Raw genomic sequence first — 25,938 nt, forward strand, 5'->3', positions numbered from 1 at the left:
CCTTCCCGCCTCCAGCGCGCGGGCACGAGCGCGCGCCCGCCCGCCCGGGTTTCTCGCGATATCGGGGGCGGCTCCCGCTCCCCGTTTGAAGCTGGGCGCGCGGACGCTGTGGCCGTTGCTGGCGCGCGCGGGGAGCTGTGAGGGGTCGGTCCCGGTCCCGGTCCCGGTCCCGGTCCCGGTCCCGCTGCCTCTCCGCAGCCATGGGAGCCAAGAAGAAGCTGTTGCAGGTCCGGGAAGCCTTTCAGCTTGCCCAGAAGCCTCACCAGAACCACGCGAAGCTCGTGGTGGGTCTGAAGAGCACTTATGCTCAGGTACGGCTGCCATCGGACGACCCGGCGCGCGGGGGAACTGAGGGCCACAGCGGCTGCTCCGCGGGACCTCCGGGGAGCAGGGGTCGCTTCCGTAGTGTTCCCCTAAAACGAACACCGGTGTGCCAAAGGCGAGCCCGCCACTTAAACAAACAAAAAGAATCCCCAGCCCTCCACAAATAAACCCACCCAATGCCGCAAAACCAGGCCGCTGAACTATTCCGCAGTTGTCTCCTGCGAACGCGGCGCTGAGGGCTGCCCGCAGGTGTTGGTGATGGCGCGGGAAGGTGTTTGGATACCCGAGATATGTGATGCAGCATGTAATGGACGGGGTGTTGATTATTGTCCTGAAATCTGTCAGCCGGATGGACCCTCGCGGTCGTAATGTGCCTGCTGTGAAGTTAGAACAAATACTCACTAAGGAGGGCACTACAGCGGTGTGCCCCGACTGCTGACTCTAGCCCTTTAAAAATTTAAATTCAATAGGAAGCTGTCAATTGTAAGCCCACTTTATTTTGCTGTGGTACAGTTTTGAAAGATGAACCGGATAGTTATCTTTCGTTGTGATTTGTTTTTGTTTTGTTTTGTTTTTTTTTTCCAGTTGGATGATAAAGAAGGCTTTAATGAAAAATTCATTCACTTCCTCAAGTATGCTATGATAATCTACAGGCGGGAACCAGCAGTGGAACAAGTGATCAATTTTGCATCTAGATTTGTTACTTCATTCTATCAGATGGAGAAAGAAGATGGTAGTGAGGAGGGAGAAGATAATTTACTTCTGAATTATGTGTTTAAATTTCTGCTTGAGGTACAGTTAACATTCTTAAATGTCTAACATAAAAATGGAAACTTTTTTCAGTGAGGAAAACTTGCTGGTACTTGACAATACTTACAAATTAGAATTTAAAAAGTTAAAGCAGAGCAAAGCTAATGCTTGACAAGTAGCACCATCCACATTCCCCCAACACAAAAAGATTCACCACATTCCACACAATAATCCAGCAACTGGATTTCAAAATTTTGGGCCTTTAAGAAAAAGTGAATGTTCTCCTATGTGGCTGTCAGATATGTCACTCTAGGCTTTGCTGTGGGTATATTTATGAGCATGAAATTGTGGAAGTGTGGTGGAAATTAATTTATACTCTTCCTTTGATAACAAAATATTAAAAGATCTTTTATACAACTGTGGCTGGCATATGTATTATTCTTTTCTGTTTACTGCAAGTGTTACATAGAAAGATGAACAGTTCCAATAGCTCGAACACACAAATAGAATTATGTTTTCCTAAACTATTTATTTGCCATGGAAAGATTATGGATCTGACCTAAGATAACAAATCATAATTGTTAATGTCTTTTTTTTCTTCTAATATTTCATGGAGGCAGAGCAATACATTGTCTAATGCACTGCAGGCTGCATGCAGTGGTCAGCATGCTGCTTCCTTTGTAAAGGCACTGACGATTTTCTAGGGTCACTGATCCAGGCAGTGGGCTGTAATTGCTTTTCAGTTCTGTGACTTTTTAATCTTAAAAATAAAATAAAATTGGAAAAACTTTTGAAACATAGAAGTGCATATTTCATTTATTCTGTAGAATATTAGCCACTTAGATGTGCAAATTAATAGCCTTATGTTGGAAATGAGAAAAGTGTGATTATAAGAATACCTTTTATTCTTTCCTTAAGTCTCACGATGCGAACAGCCATGCAGTTAGGTTTCGAACCTGTCAGCTCGTAAATAAGATTTTGGGAAATATGCCAGAGAATGCTGAGATTGATGATGACTTATTTGATAAAATTAATCAAGCTATGCTGGTTAGACTTCAAGATAAATTTCCAAGTGTGAGAATTCAAGCTGTCTTGGCCCTGTCAAGACTTCAAGATCCTAAGGATGAAAACTGCCCTGTTGTTAATAGTAAGTAATATTAAGTAGTATTGGTCTTTCTCTTTTGTCTAAGAACACTTTTTAATTTACATTACTTTATAGCATTTTGAAGCTTGGACTTTTTTTTTTTAGCATTGAGTAAATGGATGTTAGAGAGTGTTCTTGTAATAATTTGTAAACTGTGAAACTCTTTGCTAGAGGAGATGGAAGATACAAGTGTTATGTGTGTTCCAGGGCAAAAAACAGAACTGTTAGGGGAGATCTGCTAGGCAATCATACTGGGCTCAGGCTGCTCTGTGAGCTGAATATAGATGTAGGCTTGTGAAAATGTGTCGTAAACTAGAATGGAGGTATAATGCATATTTGTTCAGTTCTTGCCCTCTAAGCACCCTTTGGTGCTATTAATTGAATTAGTACAAAACTATTAGAAGAGTAGAGATGATAGAGGAAAAACTATTGTTCTCTTAAATTATGATCACGTTTCTAGAAGAGATCATCATCGCTGCAATGCATGTATCTTGATGATGTTTGTGGGTTTCTTTCTATATTGTATGATTCTTGACTAAGCTTCTACTTCCTTTACCTCAAGGTAGACGAAGTGTAGGTTTATACCAGCACAGCTGGTATATAAATTGTGCCCTGATTAATCTTTAGATATTGCCTTTTGTGAAGAATTACTTAGTTGGGGTTTTCTGTTGATAAGGTAGCTTCTTTGAAATTTTATTTTCTAAGTGTTGTTTGTAGGTTACTTATTTAGGAGCACATAAATTTCATAGTAAATCATTGTCTCACAGAGCAAGATGAATTAATGTATACTCTTATTAAACAAATTTTATAGTTGCTTTGAATTTTGAATAAGGTTTAAGAATATAATAAAAAAGTATGAGGGATGTGAGGGATTTACTGTAAGAGTTTTGGTAGGCTTAATGGAGATTGCAGTTTTCCATTTAAAGGAAAATTTGAGGATCTGCTTCAAAGATAATGAAGAGTTGCAACTAGTGAATAGAAATTTTAAAGATCCAATATTTAGAAATGGGTTTTTTTTCTGCTAGTAAATGACAAAGTGGTTATTTATGGGTGGGATCTAGAGTAGCAATTTTTTGAATTATTAACTAAAGATCTTAGATTATGAGCATTATTTCTTTTGACATCATAGCATGTAGTTACCATAAAATCTTGGGGTTGTGACCCTGAACTGTTTCCTAAATTATCAGCTCTGCAGGGGCAGGATAGGGGTTTTGGTAACAGCTGCTGAAATTTTTTTAAAGTATTTTCTGTTTATCTGTGTTTCAAACTTGTATGAAAGCATGATTATGGCTACTTTATTTTCAGTTTACTGCATGTTGCTTGAAAATGATTCAAACTCAGATGTGAGACGTGCTGTGCTGTCATGTATCGCTCCGTCAGAAAGGACTTTGCCAATAATTGTAGGCCGCACTATGGATGTAAAGGAGGCTGTCAGAAAGCTGGCATATGAGGTAAATTGGATCACTTTCCATTAATTTCAAAGGCTGACTTAGAAAAAAGGCTTTAAATCTTTAATTATATTTCACTTAAGACTAAGAACAGTTAAATAATTTATTTTCATTTACCAAAATATTGAGGGGCAGTGATTTAATACAAGTTTTCTAAAACTGCTGAACTTGACTTTAGAACTTACTTGATAGAAATTACTTATTTTTTATCTATACATTTTGTGATGTTATTGAAGCAAATTTGCTTCCCTGTTATTACATAGTGGATGTCAGGACTACAGCAGTAGTGAAAAATTGCATGGTTTTGGTATTGCAATTTTGAGAAGTATCAACTGTTACTTATGTTTACATGCAGAGGTAAGAAAGTATGCTAACATGTCTGTTTCTTTTTTCTTGAAACAAAATGTTCTAACAAAATTTTTTACACACAGAACCATCTTCTGTTTTGTTTTTTTTTATGTTAGCTTAGATTGTTTTTTTTTTAACTGAATCTCTGTGTTAGTAGGCTTTTTAAGGAAAGTACTAACTTCAGTAATTATTGCAGGTATTTATAACTGTGGGCACTTTAAGGAGAGAGGATAGTTTTCATGTCCAGGTGTTGCATTCAAGCACAGCTGATGAGCTTCTAAGCTATGTGTTAAATTTATTGTTTACTTTTCATTTTCTTTCATGCATGAGGATATGCTTGTTAATGTATCGGTGCAGTGGTGTTGGTATAGGTATTACAGATTTCTGTTGAGTTAGGATTTCTGTGGACAGTTAAAACTCAGTGTAAAACCATAGGTAGGTAATGAGTTCATTTGTTATCATATGTGGGTGTTTATTTTAATGTCTTCATTACTTTTAAGGTTTTGGCAGAAAAAGTTCACATGAGAGCTCTGACAATAGCACAGAGAGTTAAATTGTTGCAACAAGGACTTAATGACAGATCTGGTAAGAGATCATAGGTTTCTTAACATCTTAATACTAATGTTTAAGAGAGAAAACTTTCTAATATGTTGGGATCAGGTGTGCAGAAGCTGTGATGGCAATAATGAGCTTGGAGAGAGTAATGAGGTACCAGGAAGTGTTTAGACACATGAAACCTGCTTGCTGCTTTGTTTTTCCAGACCCATATAGAGAACAAACCAGAAAAGAATGCCACTTTCAAAAAACCTTAAAGCCAATGAGCTTTAAAATAGGACCAAATGCTATTAAAATTTAAAAAATAAAAATATAATTAAACAGGTGCATTTGGAAATGTTTCATTACAGATATTTTTGTAACTAATAAATCTATTAAAGAATTTAAATGTGAACATTAGTATCAGTTTGAAGATATTTCCTATGTGCTTTCGGAGAGGAATCTTCTTAGCTGGTTATGTTTTTGTTTAGCTTGAATTTTCTTTTAATTGATCTTTGACCCGTATGCATTTAATCATGTGGCAGCTTTATTCTTTTTAGTGTCTTTTGTACTTTATCACTCTATAGAAAGAGCCATTCAGAATGTGCCCTTAATTGTGCGTGGTGGTTGCCAAGAGATCAAAACATCACCTGCATCTGAGCGAGACAATTTTGGTGTAGAACACTGTTTTGGGTTTTTGTTTCCCCCAACAGCAGCTTGAGTATGTGCATGAATTTCACAGTAGAAGCTGCCAGATTTACTGAGTGATGATGTGTCATCCCTCTACTTTGTTTGGAAAGTCTTCACTAAGTTGAATTTTACTCTGAGAATTTCCCTTGCTGAGTGATGTGCTGCTTGGGAATTGTGAGAATTATGATCTATGTGGATATCACTTAGAAAACAAGACTAAAGTACTGCGTTCATTGGGAGCTAGAGCTCTTTAAGGTGTGAGGTGTGTCATGCATACATCTGTTTTTATTGATCTACTATTATTTTTGGCTAGCTGGGGGTCATACTTTGTTCTTGACAGGAAAGCAAGAGACAATCAACGGAGTCCTTTTTAATGCTCTATAGAACTACACTTAAAAAGACCACCTCCTTCTGTGTAAGAAGTTTTAGCAGCTTTGCCCACCCCCCCACCCCCCCCCCCATCTTGAACTGGTCTGTAGTAGCCTACAGAAGTTTGCCATGTTCTGTTTCTGAAGTCCAGCACTGAAAAACCCATCTTCTGAATTACTGTTTCTTATCGATACACTAGTTTGCTGTTTTATCTAACTACTTGCTGCTTGTCTATTGGCTGCCACCACTCCCCCAGTAATGCTTGGTCATGAGAGGTACTTCTTAAGGTGAATGCATCTCTCTTAGTCTCTTTTCAAACTGGGGAGGAAACTACTTTCCCTAATTTTTTATGTCATCCTTCACTTGCCAGGAGCAAGTATTTGTTATATTCCCTTGAAGAGAAAGTACAGCCTTTCTATGCGGCATGTCTTTCATGACATTGATGTGTTCAACATAAAGAAATGCCCTATTTTATGATCCAGGACAGATACTCTCTTAGTGTCTGTCTCTTCCTTAGGATGATTTTACATCCCAGGTGTTGAAGATTTCTTTTTCTTGACATCTAGAATCACAGGGAAAAACATCTACCAGTTTGACCGGTATTTTCTTTGCCAGATAAAATGCATTTGTATTCCAAACTGGCTATTCTATATTGCAAATATTGCAAATCCTGTAACCCTGAATATATCTTTATTGAATTTGCTTATCTGAGTAACTCCTGAGCTAGCAAGTGAGAAACCTGCCCATTCAAGGTATCTACATTAAAATTTTGGGTGTTTTTCCATATTGGCTTCAGAACCAGGGCTTATAATTAGATAAGGTGTAGAATACATAATCCACATTCTGCTTAGTTCTACTTTTCAGGGTGAGTTCAGCTCCCATTCTACTGTATTTTACTAGTTTATACTTTTCAACTTCTTGGAGTGGTTTCTTATTCTTAGGACTGTAATTTAGGTTTTTCAAGGCCTTTTTGCAATTCTTTTTGAACTCTTAACTATATTTAAGTGCTACACTTACTATCATGAGTTACGTATAAGAGAAAGATGAATGTTGTCAGTATGTGTGCACTTTGTTTCCCTTATACTGGATATTGTTTTCTGAAAGAGCCTAAGAGCATAATGGTTTTGCTCCTTAGTTACTATGTTTTTACCTCCACCAGATTCCTAGCTTTTCAACTTCCCTGCTTGAAAGTCTGTGTGAATGCATTAATGAGGTATACATTCTGGATGTTCCCATAAATACTCTTTTCATTGATTAAATAGTACTCTATTGATCCAGGAACTGTTTCTTGTGGTAGTGGTGAGTAGGGAGTTAAAGTATTATATGTAAACTTCATAATCCATTCGCATAATTGAAATAGCATGAGAATTCTGTGTGTCAATTCAATTCCTGTCTCCAAAAGTAGCTGATTCCTCAAACAGAGCAAGTATATAACTGTGCTTACCCAGAAGTTGGACCAGATGACCCACTCTGGTCCCTCCCAGTCTTTACCTATTCTGTGATTCTGATTTTTAATATTTCTTTGTTCTGCAGGAGTTTGTGGTTTGTTGGTTTTCTGGGTTAGGTGCTGTCTTTAGATATAAAAGTTTTTTGGCTAGAGGCTTTTTTTTAATAAATTCCCTGTGAGGGGAAAAACATTGCCTCAGAAAAAGGGTGTGCCCTAAGTAGTTCTTGCTCAGCTGGGTTTTTCTTTATTCAAGGTAATGTTAAGATTAACTGTATAATAACTTTTTTTGCAAAAAGACTTCTATAGAGAAGTGTTTCTTGAAAGTATGTTTAAAATTTGATATTTTTTAAACTTTGTTTTAAACTATTTGAATTCCTGTATTATTAGATGCTGTTAAGGAGGTAATGAAGAAGAAGCTGCTTCCAGCCTGGTTACAGTTCACTGAAGGGGATGTTTTAGAATTGCTTCATAGACTGGATGTGGAAAACTGCCCAGAAGTGGCCATCCCAGTACTAAATGCTATGTTTTCGTTATCTCCACTTCATGACATTGTTCAGAACTGTAAAAACCTTGACAGCAGGTATGCAGAGCATTTTTTATTTCCAAAAGATGAGCATTTTGTATGAGAATATAGAACTAAATTTCTTTTAACCTCTAACTGGCACATTTCCAGAGGCTATAAGAAAGTTATTTCACTACATTGATGCTTTTTAAAGCCAGACAGGCCCATGTCTATACCTTTGGAGTGCAGTGCATGTAGCATCTACTGATTTCAAAACATCTGTCATGCTATTAACCAGAATGCAAGGCGCTTCATATGATACCGTGCATTTCCTCCCATAATACAGAGTAAGATTTTGCTATTGCTTTTTAATCAGTGACAATTTGTCATTTAATTTCATCATCTGAGATTAGACTCCTACTACTCTTCAAAATCATTCCATTCTGATTGGTGTGACTTTGGTCCTGAGCAAAATGAAGCTTCCATTCTGAAAAACTGGGCTATCTGAGAATTTTTTAAGTAGCAGATCTGTTAGACTAATGACATTTTGAAAAGTAAGTCAAATTACTCAGTTTGTAATGAAGCTTACATTAATTTAATTTATGGAAAACACTGGGGTTGTTTTTGTATGAAGTTTCTGAGTACAGCTTGAATAATGGAGTATCAGAATGATAAATGGCTAGATTTTTGAAGTCTGATTTCTGTTTGTTAAATTTACATTTAAATAAAGACCTGTCAGATTAATGAGAAGCTGTTAAATGATCAGTTTTCATCTACATGTTGCCTTGGGTGGTTTTGGCTGGGCTTTTTGTTTGTTTTGTATGTAGTAAATCTAAAGCAAAATCAAAATTTTTGATAGCTTACAACTAAAATGGGTGGGATTTAAGGGAGTAAAAAGTACCACCATAGTGTTACTGTCTTTTCTGTTTTGAGGTAGAATTAATGCACAACTTAATGTTCTGCTTCTGAAAGCAAAGATGAATAGCCATGCTTGGCATGAAAAATACTATGAATCTAAAAAGGAGTGGGGGTCTCATGATGGATGATCTATCTATGTCAGATAGATCATGAACTTACAGAGTTGCTGAGAAGTTATATGAGATGTTGCATTATTCTTGCTATTTTGTGTTATGATTGCCACTCCGTTTTTGTGTCAAGATCTTGTATTAAGAATGGAAGAAAATTCATAGAAGCTGAAAAATATTTTAATGCAGTTTTGGATTTCTGTGGATTAATGGCGTTCAATTTCCAGACTTGTGCAGTAATAGTAATGTTGCTCTAGGACTGAAGGGTTAGACAGAATGTTTCTGCAAACTGGTGAGAACAGCCTTGAGTTAAAATACTGAGAAGGGCAGTGTAGTGAATGGCTTGTGGAGCTCTGTGTCCTCAAGAGAGACGAAGTTATTTTTCTCAACCTATAACTATTTCTGTGGGGAATACCTTTGACAGGGTTTTATTTGCATTTTAGGAAATAGTTATTTCTTATTTTCTAATACTTTTGTGTATTTATTGTTTTAGACTCTTATTTATCTCTTCATATTGCTTTGTTTATTTTTGTTTAGAAAGCTGATTCCACTGGAGGATTTAACAGCTGAGAATGTGTTATATTGGAGATGTCTTTGTGAATATCTAAAATCAAAAGGTGAAGAAGGTGAAGTTATACTAGAACAAGTGTTGCCAGAACCAGCTATATATGCAGATTATTTACTGAGGTACATTGCATTTAAAAATGTCTTGCCACTAAAGTTGATTTTTTTTTTTTTTTTTTAATTAGAGAATATTTCTTTTATTCAAGTGTTCAGGTATCCTCCAAACCCAAAATTGTGCTTGGACAGTGATTTTAGCTTTTCAACCAACACTTCTTTCATTGTTGTAATTTGTGAAAATAAAGTAAAATTTTGCTTCTGTCCCTAAGAGAAGCATTTTTGAATTGGAACTTCCCTTCTCTTTTGTCTGCTCAGGCAGGAGTGCTTCCTAAAAACTTATGTTTGAAGGCGGTGACAGAGCTGCAAAATGACACAGTTACAGAACAGTTATTTAACTGGAGGGCATGGGAGGGTGGAAATTAATGTTTTGTTAAGGCAATGTATGGTAATTTTTTTTTTTGGTGGGGTGTTTGTGTGTTTTGGTTGGGTGTTTTGGTTTTTTTTGTTTTTTTTTTTTTGGTCTTTATGGAATTCTTTAGTCTTAACATAAATTTTGAACAGAATTTGCTTCAGAGCATGGATAATGCTGGGCAGTCTTAACTGAGGTGTTGTATCTGTAAAACACAGTGAATCTTCCTGAAATTATAATAAATCAGATCTGCTGAAAAATGCATTGTATTGATGGATGTTTCCAATTAAAAATATGCATATTCTTTTCTCACTGTACTGGATGTAGTATACTGGTAGTAATTACGGAAGTCATTGCTACTTTTCAGTGTGGAATGTGTTTCATAAATGAAGCATCTGTGCTTCCTTAGTTTTGAAATGTATATCTGGTCCAGTGGGTATAAATTTATTCATTCATTATTCATTTAACAGTCGATGAAACATTTCTTTTCTAAAAAATCTGTTCATCAAGAGAACATTTGTTCTCTTTCCATCCAATCTTACTCGAAGTGCCTTCAGTTACATTGCTCTTCAGGGTGAGGTTAAAATTAATCAGGTTTGCTAGTAATTGTTTATGGTCTCAATTGTTAAACTCTTCATTGTTGAGCTGTTGTTCCAGGTAATATTTACAGTTCTCAATCCTCTGGTGTACAGCTGTGCAGTGCACTGTGAGGGTGTTGGTTAGGAGAAGCAAGAGCATGCAAGTCATTGGTACTTCAGAAAAATGCAGGAATGTGAGCTGCATTTCAATATTCCCTGTTACCTGGTGCAGGCAATGCTGTTATTGATTTGAAACAATTTTAATTTCAGATTTTCTTAAATACTAGTTGTATGCAAAGTTTTTATTGCCCTAAATTTGAAGAAACTGTAAAAATTTGCTAAAAAGAATGAGCCGTTACTGAAAAGTATCTACAAAGCTGGGGTAGAAAAAAGCATATTTTTCACAGTTTATGTCAAAATTTGAGTTATATTTTGTGATACTGAATTTTGTACTTGATGTTTCACTTCAGATTTTCTGAATATGCATAACTTTCACTGATAGATAAAATTTTGATAAAAAGAGCAACTGAGTCTAGAAAAATAAAGAAATGGAACAAACTGATACGCTTTCCATGCTATATGGCTGAATGTACCTGATAACAGATTATTATTCTGTGATGTCATACCACTTAATCAGACTAAGAAATCACTCTACACTTTCATGATTTTCTTGTACTTTGTATTCTAGGCAATATAACAATTCTGAACTTGTGAAAAATACATTGTACCTAAATATGCAGAAAATAGTAAGAAAAATGGTACCTCTATACATTTATTCCTAAGATGTTACCTTTATGCAGTTTTACAGAACTGAAATCACATGTAGCATTATTTAACATTTTACTTATTGTATTACATTCACAAAAGGGATTTTTTTAAATGAAGTGCATTATTTTGAAACTATACATTATTTGATAGAAATAACTTCCTGAAAAATTAGCTATGAAAAGAACACAGTCATTGGTTTTTTAAGATTTGTACCTAACGTAACCACTTGTTTATACAGGACAAGAAAGTGGTGGGATTTCTTATTGCAGGTGGGGCAGGAATGGATATTTGGATTTATTTGGAGTATATTTGTTTATTTAGTTATTTATTACTGTCCGACAGAAAATCTGAATGTAGTTATATCTGTTCTGTTTGCATTCAGTTATCTTCAAAGTATGCCAATTCTTAGAGAAGAACAAAAAGAAGACTTTAATTGTTTTGAAAACCTGATGACAAAAGAATTTATAGGCCAGCAACTGATTCTAATCATAGGCTGCATGGATACCATGGAAGAGGGAGGAAGGTAAACTTAAATATCAAATTTGTGTTACTAAGCTTAAGACATTCATGACTGTGGATAGGCTTAGAAGCTCTGCTTGGAAAAGAGCCTGATCAAATAGACAAAATACAGTTCTAATGTTAGCTGGAATAGAATGCAGTCTCCTTAATGGAATCGGTCCCAAAATTGTGCCAAATATTGTCTGCTTACTTTTATGCGAAAGTAAGTTCTAATGCAGATTTAACGTTGTTAGGGGAAACAAATTCAGTTGTTTTCATAAAGTATTATTGAGATTATGAAGTTACAAAACTTCTTATTTGGAGCATAGTATGTAAAAAATAAAGGGAGAAAAATGGATTGCTTCACAATCCAAACTTGTAGCAAGTAGACTGTTTGTTTCTTGTGTTTTTAAGCTATAGTCTGCTAAGGCCTAAAATGCTACAAATATCTTAGGTGCCAGGCTAAATTGGAATGTGTTAACTGAGTCATTCTTATAATTTGAACAGTCTTTTTGTGTGAAGTAAAAAGAGCAAATGAATTTGGAAATTCATACCATCTCAGGCATTTTGTGAAAACTTGCAATTATGATAGTATAAAGACAGCAGTAATATCAAACTCTTAGTGGAATATGTAAAGATGTGCCAGACTGGCAGGATAGTTTAAGTTACAATATTTTGGATTTTAGTTTTCAGTCAGATAATTTCCATGAAAGCATTCTGCAGTATTGATACTGACTGTTTCTTTTGGTATGACTTTACTTTGGACAGTAGGGACATCTGATTTAAAAATTCAGCATTTCCTAATCAAGAGAAAACAGATAAAATTATCAAAGACAAACATTGCTAAGTAAGAAGATACATTTGACAGTTAATGTAGCTGTGAAGAAAAGTTTCTCTCATACTGTATTTTAAAGTCTTCACACTATCTCCAAGTTGGTATGATAGTAACTCTTCTGTTTTCCATTTTCTTGAATAAGCAAACATTGTTGGTTTTTTTTTCTTTCTAATCCAGAAAGCATCTGCTAGTTATTTTACAAAAGATTCTCATTTTACCTTCAACTTCAGCAGCACTTACACCTCTGCTTGTTGAAAAATTGCTCAGTATTGTTAAGGATGAGGACAGAAGGATTCAAATTGTAAGTAATTGTAAAAGCTTGTTTTCTAATCTCTGTCTTCCTCATAAATCAAACAGTCTTTATGAAGCATTGTAAAAGAAATAGCAGTATTTAAATATTGTCTCCCTTCCCCTTGAGTGTTTTTTTTTTTTTTGGGGGGGTGGGGGTGTTATTGTTTTGGTTTCTAGCATGCATTCTAGCTGCATTTTGTGGTTTTCTAGAGACCTTTATGTTTTGAGATGGGACTGGTGTTGTAAATGCAGTCCCCAAACTAGGAAAGTGTTACACTTCAGTAGCCTGTTCCAGAATACTTCATTGTATTAGATGCAGTGTTTTGACAAAAACATTGAAAGTGAGGATGATGTAGATTTCCAGGTTTCATATTTCTCTTTCCTCCTATTAGCTCAGATAGGTACTTAAGGTCCTGTTCCTTGCTTACCCAGCTGAATGGGAGAAAATGGGATTGAAATGTGCTCATGGTCACATTATGTGTTGTCAAATTGAGGGCTATTTACAGGGAATGGGCTGCTAAGAGAAACTGCACAGATGTGCATTACTTCTTCAGAAGGATAATATTTTAAATTTGGAAAAATTAAATGCTTAATATATAGCTGAACTGCAATTAATGACACTAATATACTGTTTGTAACAATAGGTTGCAGAAATTATATCAGAAGTTCGTGAACCAATTGTTGCAGTTGACCAGCCTGTTGATGCCGCTGAAATAAGAAAGCGGGAGCTTAAGGTGAGCAGATTTAAGTTAATATGAAAAATATTTTTTTAAGCTTAACCATCTAGAGTTTTATATGGTAGGTTAATATTGGCTAGTGTCCATAGTGTATCACTGCCTAATACCACAGATATTATTATACTAATATTCTTTTTACTTTGTATTTCAGCTGGCTGAAATAAAAGTGAAACTTTTTGAAGCAAAACAAGCTTTGGAAGAATGCATTACTCTTCAGGATTTTAATAGAGCATCAGTATTAAAAGAGAAAATAACTGAGTTGGAACACACAAAAAATGATCTGATGAAAGCAGCAGAGCAAACTGAAATTAAAGAAATGCGTGTGGAGAAGGTCTCTTCCCTTCCTCTATTCCTAAATGCTGGTTATGTTTTAAAATTCATTCTTAGTTTTAAAAGAAACTGTAGCTTCGCCTTGTTTCAAATACATTTTGAAAATTGAAACCAAACTTTTATGGTATTAGCATTCTTTTTCAAGTATTGAAGCTGATAATATGCTCTAGCAAAAGATAAATTGTATAGAAGCTGATAGTATTCTCTAGAAAAAACAAATTGCAGTTGAACTGTTCTTTTGTCTTTGAATAACTAAAGAATTTTAAAAGGGTCTTGTTCTTACTCTAACTGAAAACATAGAAAGGAATTTATTTTGATCATAGCTTATAGTCTTGTACAACAAATGTGTAGTGGACAAGAAATGTTTATTTGGGTAGGGAAAAATTATGATTAATGGCCCCATTCTTCTTATCATAGCCACTGTTTATGTTGATAATTTTTTTTCTCTCTTCCCTGACCAACTTGAAGAATGATCCTGAAACACTGTTGAAGTGTCTGATCATGTGCTATGAGGTTCTGAAGATTATGTCACTTTCTAAAGGCATCAGTCCAACCATTAATGAAATAATTCAATTTCTGGTATGTAAGAATACAAATAACTTGAACTCCTTAGTAAATGCTAAAATACAGAATGATGACATTGCATTGTTCATTATCTAGTCTGTTTTTTCTTTTGTGTGGATTCTTACAATTGTCTTCTCAAAACTGTTTCAAGTACATCAAAATGGCATCTGTATTTGGTAAGTTGGAACTGAATATTGTTTTTCTGCAAGCATGTTAATGTCTTTTATGAAGAAGTCTGTAGGCTTGTTGTTGTGTGTTGGATTGTTCATTTCCCAGACTAATCAGCTCCATTTAGTTTGAAAACAAGTATTTATTAAAAACAAACAAAAACAAAACACTCATGTGACTTTTGCCATTATTTTGTTGCCGATTTCAAACAACATATTCAATCTGCTTCGGTTTTTACCTACATAAACAGAGTATTTGGTAGTTGCCATTTTTCAATCCCGTATCAAAATAAATTATTTTTAGTTTCAGAGTAAGCATGTTTTAATAGTCAGAGTTTTATTTTCAATTTATGTATTTTTTTCTATTAAGTTGAATATTATTGTTTTTAGATACTTCCAGGTGTAACTAATGTCCACCCAGCTGTGAGAAATATGGCAGTTCTGTGTTTGGGTTGCTGTACCCTTCAGAACAAAGAATTTGCGCAACAACAGCTTCCATTGCTGTTACAGGTAAAATATCTGATGAGAAATGAAATGATGGTCTTTGTGACTTAGTAAATAAATCTAGTCCTGTATCTATAACAAGCTAACCTACATAGTAATGTTCTTTGAGAACCAGTAATTCCTGATTTTCTGAAGATCTGGAGAGTGTGGTTTCCTGTAGATTTTTTTGATGTCTAGTAAGATTCAGTTTATCTCAGTAGTAACATGTTTTTCCTTTGTAAGGTCACCTGTTGTCTTAAAATTTTCTAGTAATTCCTCATCTTTAAGGTCTCACTTTCTCTTCAAGTCTGTGTGAAATCTGTCATGTATTTGTTACTCAATACAGAAAAGAGAAGCTGTAGGATTCTCTAAGCCTTCCTTGTGAAACCAAACAAAATGTGTCTGGTTTTCACATTTCTGTTGCATACTTACCTGTGATATTAGGTGTTTAATTTAAATTCAGAGTAATTAATATATTTATATTAAGGATCAAGGAAGAGTTGTAGACTAGAGCATAAAGCAATATTCAAACTAACAAAAAATAGCATGGCCAAACATCTATGGATATGGAGCTTGTTGGATGCTATAATATCCACAGTTCCCATTCTTGTGAATGTTCTGATACCAAGCTAATTATATCAAATATGACACTTGTTAACCCTGAATTTTGACCCTGGCTTTGAGGGAAGTGTGGGTGACCATTGTGCTTTTCTAAGAGTGTGTTCAGGCAGACATTGGAGAAATGACAGCAGGAGCTGAGCTGATGTGCTTGGCTCAGACAAGATAGTAGAGTTGTCAGTCATAGTAGGAGAACTTTGGGTTCCTAAAAAAGTAACATTTACTATTGTTTTTAATTTGCCTTTGAGTATGTCACATAAAAAAAAAAAAGTTTGTCTGGAGAGGATTTCAGTTACTTTAGTAACTTAAATTTTTGAGTTAACTAATCTTTCTGCAGGTACGAAATCCCACAGTCTCTATGTTGGCTGCTATCAGAAGCAGGGTGTTGGGCTAAACAGATGGAGAATCTCTGGGCTAAGCCATGAAGCTTGGTTTTACTCACATGTAATTTAAACTACAATAAATATAGTAACCTATGTAACTTTGACTTTTATTACTCTCTTGGTCCCTGTTGTCTTTTTATATACTGTTGATTTTAATTAAGCTATATTATTATTTAGCTATATTTCTGTAATGCCTAACACTCTGGAGCTACCACAGGCAAACAGACTTTGTTTGTCCCGTGTCTGATTACGGGTTAAACAATAAAGTTACATCTCACACATGTCTGCTCACTCCATGAGTGAAATCAATTTAATTTTATGTAGTGCAGATTGCGTAGATGACTTGATAAATTTTTTCCCAGGTGGTATTATAAATTCAGGTTTAAATTTGTATCACACCTTCCTAAAGCTTGAAAATTGGTTCAAGTATTTTGAAAAGTTTCCCAAAATAATGAATCCTTTGAAAGGAAAAATCTTACTCTGCTTAATTTAAATATTGGTGGTCTACTGGAAGATGATATCTTTATTTTCCTTATTAAACCTAGGTTTTACAAATAGATAACATAAAGATAAAGCTCAGTGCTTTAAAGGCAATCTTCGATCAACTAATGCTATTTGGAATTGAGCCTTTTAAAACCAGAAGAAGCAATGACTCTCAAAGTGAAAGTGGACGCATTAGAACTGAAAATGGTGAGGATGAAAGTGAAACAATAGAGGAGGAGGAGGAGGAGGAGACTGCCACAGTTCACAGCCTTCTGAAGCTTCTTTCTGGTTTCTTAGACAGTGAGGTATGGAATTTTATAAAATTTGCCTTAGTTTTGTTTTAAAATTATTTTTGAGATGGCTTATCATCCCATTAGGTTGCTTGGGGATATTATGTGATGTGAATTGAAATTAATGGTCTAATATATTAAAATATCTGCCCTAGAAAATGACTGCAAGTTTATCACTGGTACAGGTTAACGCTACTCTTGAGCTGCTTTGCATTCTGTGCAGGTGGAAATATGTGAATGTAGAGAAGTGATTGTTAAGATAGGATATAGGCTATTACAGTAAAGTATTAATGAAAAACATTATGGTTGATGTATTGTGTATATGATGAGTTCTTTCTTCAGTATTCAGAACTTAGGACAGAAGCTGCAGAAGGCATTGCCAAACTGATGTTTTCTGGGAGGCTGATCAGTGCCAAGCTCCTTTCTCGTCTTGTTTTGTTGTGGTATAATCCTGTGACTGAAGAGGATACTCGGCTCCGACACTGTCTGGGAGTTTTCTTCCCTTTATTTGCTTATGCGAATAGGTAATGCTTTTTCTAATTTGTTATATGACAGTATACATTGATCTAGCAGCTTTAGGAACCTTTTTTGGTCTTGCACCAGTAGAAATGGCATAAATGCAAATTAGATTTCGATATCTAATTCAGCCTCCTATGCCTATTGCTTTTGAAAGTACATAATCTCAATGTGACCATTCTGAAGACTTTCTGTTAATTCCCTGTTACCCCTGTGGGCTTGCATGGGTTTTTTTTTTTTCCTTTCCTAAGCCTACAATTGAAACTGATCTCAAAGATATTGAACAAAATTAATTTAAAAAGATGTGCTTTACTTATTTATGCTGCTGAGCACAAAGGTAGGCTTTGAAGTGTTGCTAAAAAGTAGCTAGCAGGAATGCTTCAAAAGAAAATAATCAGTGCCCAGCAGTTATCAAAGCAGCAGGCTGCTGGTTTGTGGTTTGGGGTTTGTTTTGTTTTTGAACCGAGGAATACTCCAATTTAAATTCACAGCATATTCAGATCTCTTGTTTATTTTGGTGGAGGACAAAAGAGGTAGAGAGCTTATGCAAGGGAATAAGAGCTTAAATAGCAGTTCTCATCTCCGTTTACCTGCTGCTGAAAGCTTACTTTTCAGTAGCTGCTAGTGGTTTTATCAAGTTAGAATAAACTAAGTATTTATCTGCATTTTTTATAGTTAAGCTTCAATTATGGTGTATTATGTTACCTTATCTATTTTTCAAACCAAATTGATTTCCATTTTTGTGTGTCCTATATGTTGCCACATTAAGAGGAGTAAAAGGGGAGTTGTCTTGAAGAGGCAGAAAACCCCAAAGCAATGTATTGCTGTTGTCAGAAAAAAAACAGAGAAAAATACCCAGTTTCTTATAGAATAGGTTTTTTTCCCTACTTTAATTATGAAAGTAGCAGAAAAATTGATTTCATATGTTTCCAGTACCTCTTATAATGAGTAATGAATTTAAGCTTTTAACATTGATAATCTTTTATCTGTGAATGTCATCTTCTGATGCTGTGAATTTCATTATCTTTCTTTATGAGTTCTAGAGATTGCCCACCTGAGTAATCCTGTGTATTTCAAAGTCATTTGCAAATGAGACAGTTTCTTGTGGCACTTCATAGATGATCTTTTTCTTGAAAAAATAACATGGTGTATGTGTTAAATAAAAATCAGAAAGAGAAGAAAAAAATCCTGTGTCTTAGTCTGGCTCATTGATTGAGAATCTCTGTTTAGTTATGAAATCTCATTTATTTTCTGTCTCAAAACATAATCTGCATCCTGGATCACAAATGGTCCATTTTAAGTTGAGTAATTTACTTTCTTCAGTCACAGATACTGTATTATTAGAAGCGAATTATTAAATACCATGTGTAATTCAGAACTTGTCTGCAAATTTGCCATTTATTAAAGGAGAATTTGAGTAATAAATGAGATTTGGCAGAGGCTCATACCTAAATTTGGTACTGATCACTCACTGAATTTTAAAATTCCATTTGTTTTCTGGGTGCTGCTCTGTTAATCTTTCCATCTGGTCACAGATATAATCAAGAGGTTTACTTTTTGATATGAAATATTTGAACTCTGAGGAAAAAATGCTGATCCTGAATTTTAAATTATCTGTCATGTCAGAAGGGTGGTATGAGATGCTAGAATAGGGACAAGGTCCCGTAAGCAGTGAACAATTCCTATTCATGGAATGTCTTCTATAGTGTATTAAGTTGTCAGGCAGCATAAGAGGAAAAGCTGCCTTGTGCCTGTGTGTTGTTAGAGGTGAGGTTTTTTTTCCATTTACAGGGAGTAATCTGAATGATATTTCAGTAATGCTTGAGCCAATATAAAGCCTTAAAGCTGCTGAAAGGGACAGTTCTTGCTTTGGTTCTTTTGTAGCCAACTGTAGTGCTCAAAAGGGGTTTTTTTTTGTCAGCTGGTTTGGCTCCATAATCCAGCAGCAAATAATCTGCTTTTTTAAAAATTACTTGCATTCTTAGTTTTCTTATGTAGTTATTTGGGTTCAAATAGGCAGTTAATATAAATATCAGCAAGACTAAAGGCTTCACTTCAACTGTACCTTGTACTTTTTGACATCTTGTTAAATTGTTTTGATAAGTCTTGTGGAGCCACAGTTTTAGACAACTTGTTGCAAAACCAAGTGAAACATGATTTTTAGGATTCCTTGGCAAGGAGTTGTGATTTTTTTCTCAAGAGTTCGTAAGTATTTCTTCCAAAAATCCAGTTAACCACTGCATACTTTTTTTGCCAGGTTTCCTTGCTTTCTTACACAATGAGAAGTACTCCCAAAGAAAAGAGGGTAGCAGAAAGGAGGAATGAGCAGGAAACAAGATTAATCTATGAAATTAGAGAAAATGTATTTATGGAAATTTTTATTATGGAAATGTTTTCTCTTGCCCTTCAAGAAAGAACATGTCTGTATATATCTGTTGGGTTTTCAGTAGTAAGGATGAATGTTCAACTTCTTCAGAGGAAGGAAGTGTTACTTAAAACTTGCTTGAAATAAAATGTGCTAAAATTTCAAATGGTACTAGGAGTCAGTTTTAATATCTTGATTTTGCTGGCCATTGCTACCAAGTTTGATTGCTCCCACTTTGCTTTCATGTGCCGGGTCAGTGAACTTTATTCATGGACGGAAAACCTAATTTTGTCTTATGCTACTAATATTTGATTTCACTGAAACAGGTCTAACCAGGAGTGCTTTGAAGAAGCTTATCTTCCAACTTTGCAAACACTGTTAAATGCTCCTGCAACATCACCTTTGGCTGAAGTAGATATCAGTAATGTTTCTGAACTGTTAGTGGACCTTACCAGACCAAGTGGACTGAAATGTCAGCCCAAGAAGTCTCAGGACTATCAGGTACAATATGTTAAACTGTAGAAAAATAGTACTTGTGTCAGATTAAGAACTACCCCCCTTAGCTTACTGCTGCTTGTCTGGCCTCTGGAATTCCAAGAGAATTGTATTAAAATGAGTGCCTGTTCAGGTAGTGAAGTTTTTCAGCTTGACACTTTCCTTCCCCTTTTCCTCCCATTTTCTTCCCCCCTCACCCCATATTTCCCCTCCCTCTTACAATTAAAAAATGCTAGTAGGAACTTGCACATGGCTAATTGTTTATATCGTAGAAGATATTTATAAAAATCAGTTGGTGAATGTACTGAAAATATGGCATTTTAGGAAAATGTTTCCTCTGTAAAATTAGCCAGCTGTTTAAATCAGATTGTTCTCACTGCTGTCTCTTGTAAATAGTTCCCAGCAAAATTACTGATATCTAATTTCTTTCCTTTGCAGGAGTTAACAGTGCATGATACTTTAGCCATGAAAATTTGCAATGAAATCCTGGTGGACCCAACTGCACCAGATGTCCGTATTTATGCAAAAGCTTTAAATTCACTAGAACTCAGTAGTTCTTCTACAGAGAATCTTCTGGTGTTGCTCAATGAAATTCGAGAGGTAGCACATAAATAGCATGGTTCTTACTTTTTAAATCATTAGTAGTCTAATATTCTGATATGCTTAAAAATGAAGGGCCTTTGTTTTTTTACTATGACAATATGACTGGAATTTCTCTTCTAACCAGTCTTGAAAATTAATTTTTGAATCATTTACGATAATCTAAGGTGATATCCCTGCATTAACCACAGACAGTATAACCAGCTTGAAACAGTGTGCCTGACTTGATACATTGCAGTATAGTAAGTTCTTTTGATAACTGTGGTGTAGTTACTTTAAAGTTAAAAAAGTCTTGCAGTTTTGCAGCTTTAGTTAATTATTAACAGCTGAAATTTTACACCTAAACTTATGATAAATGGGAAGATCATTAGGCAACATGAAAAGGATGCTTAATTTAAGATGAAGTGGGAAGCAATTGACTTCTATTAATATGGAAAAAAATTGAAATTTGGAAGTGTGGCACATGAACACAATGGTATATAGAAATGTTTATAAGAATGCTGAATCCACTATGGGCATACCATCCACAGGTAGCTGTACTCCATGTCCAATTGCTTAAATTTTTTTTTTTCAGGTTTTCTTTAAAAAAATATAAAAAAAAATTGGGATTTTAGTGGCTAGTATTGACAGAGAAAGTGTTTCTCCTTTCAGCTTGACTGGTCACTTCTGTCACGTGTATCCTTTGTGCAGTCATTTCAACTAATCCTATTAGTAGGCAAATTTAATAGATAAAAAAATAGTTGTAAATCTAAATAGCATTTAACATTAAATGTCGATTCTTCAGAAAGTGGAAGATAAACCGTGTCAAAAAGCTATTGAGAAGATCCAAATGAAATTGACCAAGGATCCTAATGTGGGCAGAAACCACTCTGGAAGAACTGAGGAAACAGGTCTCTCAGAAAGGACACAAGAAAGAGACATCACATTGTCTGAAAATACTGTTCACAATGAAGAAGGTAATTCAGGAGGGTGTAGTACAATAGCAGGTGTACAGTTCAATGAATTGTTTAGATATTATGAAAATAAGAAGTAATAGGATTTGGGAGACAACTTCAGCTCCCTCAGCTACTCCCGATATCACACACACCCTTCCCCAGCTCCATTGCCCTTCTCCAGATTCACTCCATCACCTCAATGTCTTTCTTGCAGTGAGGGGGCCAAAACTGACCATGGGATTTGAGGTGTGACCTCATCAATGCTAAATACAGGGGAATGGTCACTGCCCTGGTCCTGCTGGCCATGAAGTCTCTGGTACAAGCCAGGATGCCACTGCTGGCTCATGCGCAGCTTACAGACATTGAGCTGGTCCCTTAAAATTTCAGTGCCCTCAAATGGAAAATCATTGTTCCCATGCTCATGGTCATCCAGTTCAGGGGACTGGGCAGCCTGGGGTCCATCACTAATATTAAAGAATCAATCAAGCAAATAAAGCACTGAATGGATCTGCATTTTCTCTAGTCCTGTTAGTCAGACAACTGACCATCTTCAGCAAGTGTTCATCCATTGTTTTGTTTGGACCTTCTGCTTTTACTTTATTTTCAAAAGCCCTTCTTTACTAACTCAGAAAACACTGACCAGGTTCAACTGTAATTGAACTTTGGCCTTTTGTGCCTTCTCCCTGCATGTATTTTTCCTCTTGAGCTACAGAAGGAGGTCCCCTGTTCAGACAAGATGATCTGTCCCACTTGCTCAGCTTCCAACACAGTGGAAGGGGCTAAACAGTTGTCAGTAATAGTTTATGTATGATTGACCTCTGCTGGGGTGGAGTTACAGCTGAGTGATACTTTAAACTTCCTGTTAGCCTTATTTGCTAGCTTGTGTTTTAAAGAAGAAGTGGGGTTCAATTTTGCGGCTTTTTAATGTAACAGACAAAATTTAAAATCCTGGTATTTAAGATAATCAGCTTTTACTTTATGACTTCTGCATGTGTTATTCTGTTCAACAGAAAATAATAAAGATGCTCTTAATACTCCAGTCAATGAATTTAAAGAAACTGCAAAAATAAGATCTACAAGAAACAAAACTGGCAAAGGTACAGTAGCTACAATATTAGTTGTTCTTTATAAAATAATTTCATACTAACTTTTTGTGAATGTATAGATGGGAAAGCCATTTATACTCTGTTGTAGTTTTTATAATTATATTTGTTATGACATTAAAGTAGTTTCTTCTGTTGAAATTTTTGTGCTGTTAGACTGTCCCAATAACAGAGATTTCAAAGAAAAAAGGACTGACTACAGGTTTGCAGATAACTCGGCCACATCCATTGACAGTAATGTACAGGTGTTTCCGGGAAAAGTAGAAAATTGGGGGGGTTTTGTATTTGGATTTTTGTGGCCACATTCTGTCAATGCTGACTGCATTTTTCTGTGTTTTAATACAATATCAAACGCTGAAGAAAGACAGAAACAAAACTAGGTTAAGAAAATAAATGGTATCAAGATATGAAAAAGGACTTTTGCTTATATTTAGGACAGCAGAAAGCGGCAGAAGTGAGGTCTGTGAGCAGAAGGAAAACTGGTGCAAGTGTAAAACGTGGTCTTGAAAGGTAAATCCTTGTCTTCCCACCATCAAAACCATGATGTCTGTGCTAGTAAGGAAGTTTAATTCAAATGTTTTTCTTTCCCAAACCTGTATGCTTTGATATGCTTTGTTCCTAAAACACTGATAAATATTTAAGGAAACTTTGAACTGGTAAAAAAAAATTTCTTTGAACTGGTACTTTTGAAACAGTGGCAGATTCTGCCAAGGAGCCTGTAATGTTTTTTTAACATACTTTTTGTGTGTTGAGTCAACATACATTCTAACTGAAAAAAGTCAGATTTTTGATTTACATTATTGCTCTTCTAATTCTTTTTTTTTACCTATTTTAATATGTTCTGTGGAAGTATCAATTTTTAAAATTTAAATTCTTTTTTCCCCTTCACAATTTTGCTGCTTGTTGTCCAACATGTAGTTGACAAGAATCTAGAAATGACTGAGAAGTGAATATAGACAATGGATTTCATCCCTTGTGATCTTGCAGGATAAACATTAAGACGTTATAATTGCAATTTTCAGCTGTGCTCAGCTCTTTCTTAAGCAAGTAATCCATTTATTGTGGACTGTATTGTGACCAGGGTCAGTCTCTCCCATTTGCCTATTTGGTGTGTATGCTTTGATTCCACGTAATTTTGGGGAAATTTTGCTTATTTTGCAACTGCTTATTAGTTGGTTATCTTTACTGCTACTGCTGTATCACTTGGAAAATATCAGTATATTCTCAAAAAAGAAAATGTTTATAATTGTTAAGAAGCATTGTTGCTCTTTAAGACCATGTTTCAAGTTTATTCCTATAAAAGCTCTTCAGTTTTCTTAGTCTTTTTTACCTCTTAAATAATCTATGTTGCAGTTGTGATCAGATTCCAGAACCAGTCCCAGTGTCAAGTTCAAGGCCTCAAAGACGAGCAAAAACTTTGGCACTGGAGAAAACCCGAATGAATCTTTCAAGACTGTTGGATGAGGAAACAGATGAGTGAAGACAAAAGGAGAAAGTGCCTTTGTCAACACTGGTAGTTAACATCAGACTTGAAAATAAGATTTTTTTTTCTTGCTAGTCATATTTACTCCTTTATATGAATCATTTATAATTCATATACATGAATATATGAATATGTCTACATATAGACATATACATGTCTGTATTAGTTTTAAAATAGATGCTTGTATTTCCTGATATGAAGTCCCTCCTTCATGTAATAAAAATTGATTAAAATATTACCTGAACAAAAGTTGGATTTTTTTTTTCTTTTACTTAATAGAGAAGAATGCATCTTACCTGCAAATATAAATTGCTGTTGGTGCTAAGTATTCTGTAGTTAAAGCTGTTTTGATATTTAATAGTAGAAAGTGGTAGCTTGTGATGGCAGCAATTTTGAATGTACCTACTTTTATGGCACCTGCTTTCTTTTATAGCAGTAAAATCTGGTCAGCAGATGCATGTATTTACTGTTCCTGTTAATGTAAAGTAGAGTTGATCTTAATTGGAAACTCTGCTTCCTGCAGTTGTGTGTCCACTTTATTAAACAATGTCAAAATGATAAAACCGAGTAACTGATTTTACAAACCATACTGGAAGTCTACTGATGCTGACCTTGCTATATAGAATCAGTGGTGTGCTTTTAGAAAAGCATAAAAATATTTGTGGTACAAAATAAGGTCTGGTAAGGAAATGAGTATTTAAGTACAGAAGGGGCAAGAACTGAAGTCCTCTAAGGTCAGTGTTATGTCTTTCTAAAGTAGTATCCAACTGTTACTTCTTTGTAGCTCTGAAGTTCAAAAGGTGTAGGAATGGTCAGGAGTTTGACAGGACAGCAGATGTAGCTGTGATCACACAGTCACTGGTGGCTGAGCAGGTTCACTCGAAAACACCGGGGCAGTCGTGTCCGTGTCGTAGTGGGGTCATTCCAGAGCAGTTGGAACAAGCTCAATTCCTTGACATGCACATCTCAACTATTGATGCCAAATGCAGCTTTCTAAGGAACTTGCATTTTAAATTGGTAAATATGCTATAAATGATTTTTGGTAAGTCTCAGAAGTGACTTGGGGGATACAAGTGAAATTGAGTATTTCTAAAGTGTAATGCCCAAACTATTATGCTGTTTCCAAGCTTGCATATAGGAAATAGGAAGAGGGATTGTGTTGCTTTTCATCCTTTGCAGCTTTTGTTGGAAACTTGTCAAACTGAAAAATGCCACAACACAATACTTTTGTTGAATTTTGAGGCAAAGCAGGAGCAATAAAAACATATAAAAGCCTCTAGGCATGTCTTCCTGAATAAGACTTTAGTTTTACCTTCTTGCTGTTCTGCTGTGCCTTGCTATATCTACAGGTTCTGTCTGGCATCTCTCGGGAATGCTGGACTGAAAAGATGAGGTTTCCTTAAAGTCACCTCCCAGTCTGTGGATGCTTCAGCTGTGGATGTGGCTTCACTGGTGTGTGTTAATAGAAAACAGACTATCTCACTGGAGGCTCCAGGGGCTGGTGTGGGGCTGGAGTTCCTGCCCTTTGGGAGAGGCCAAGGAAGCTGGGCTTGTTGAGCTTGTGAATGTCGGGAGGATCCTCAGTTACCTGCAAGGAGTCCAGTAAAAAGATAAAATTGGGCTCTTTGTTGCATATGATGAGAGGATAAAAAAGCAATGGGTATAAACTGAAACTCAGACCAGAAGAGAAGATGAAAAAGGCAGTGGAACAGGTTAAAAACTTCTGGAACAAATTGCCTGTACAGGTTCTATCCTAGGAATTTTTAAGACACAGGACTAGGTGTGAACTACTCCCAGCTGGCTGC

The 25,938-nt window shown here is 35.6% G+C and overlaps 1 protein-coding gene across 1 annotated transcript; it reads left to right on the forward strand.

The window, feature by feature from the left end:
• Nucleotides 1-4: 4 nt before the first annotated feature.
• Nucleotides 5-24,382, forward strand: NCAPG (non-SMC condensin I complex subunit G). Its single transcript, XM_005517814.3, has 21 exons — nt 5-311; nt 910-1,116; nt 1,993-2,221; nt 3,524-3,669; nt 4,515-4,599; nt 7,442-7,634; nt 9,119-9,268; nt 11,340-11,480; nt 12,468-12,591; nt 13,226-13,315; nt 13,470-13,649; nt 14,117-14,227; nt 14,770-14,889; nt 16,409-16,651; nt 16,979-17,160; nt 19,844-20,018; nt 20,451-20,612; nt 21,397-21,568; nt 22,558-22,644; nt 23,085-23,160; nt 24,004-24,382. Exons 1-21 carry the CDS (start codon nt 201-203, stop codon nt 24,128-24,130), a joined length of 3,111 nt encoding a protein of 1,036 aa, XP_005517871.1. The 5' UTR covers nt 5-200; the 3' UTR covers nt 24,131-24,382.
• Nucleotides 24,383-25,938: the final 1,556 nt, after the last annotated feature.

The sequence above is a fragment of the Pseudopodoces humilis genome, chromosome 6, assembly GCF_049639895.1.
Source record: "Pseudopodoces humilis isolate 2021_Gansu_Grassland_sample_001 chromosome 6, ASM4963989v1, whole genome shotgun sequence".
NCBI lineage: Eukaryota > Metazoa > Chordata > Aves > Passeriformes > Paridae > Pseudopodoces > Pseudopodoces humilis.

Coding starts and splice junctions, on each gene's coding strand:
- NCAPG (XM_005517814.3), top strand. CDS start 201: ATGGGAGCCAAGAAGAAGCTGTTGCAGGTCCGGGAAGCCTTTCAGCTT. Junction 11,481..12,467: donor ACCATGGAAGAGGGAGGAAG/GTAAACTTAAAT, acceptor TTTCTAATCCAG/AAAGCATCTGCTAGTTATTT. Junction 16,652..16,978: donor CTGGTTTCTTAGACAGTGAG/GTATGGAATTTT, acceptor TTCTTTCTTCAG/TATTCAGAACTTAGGACAGA.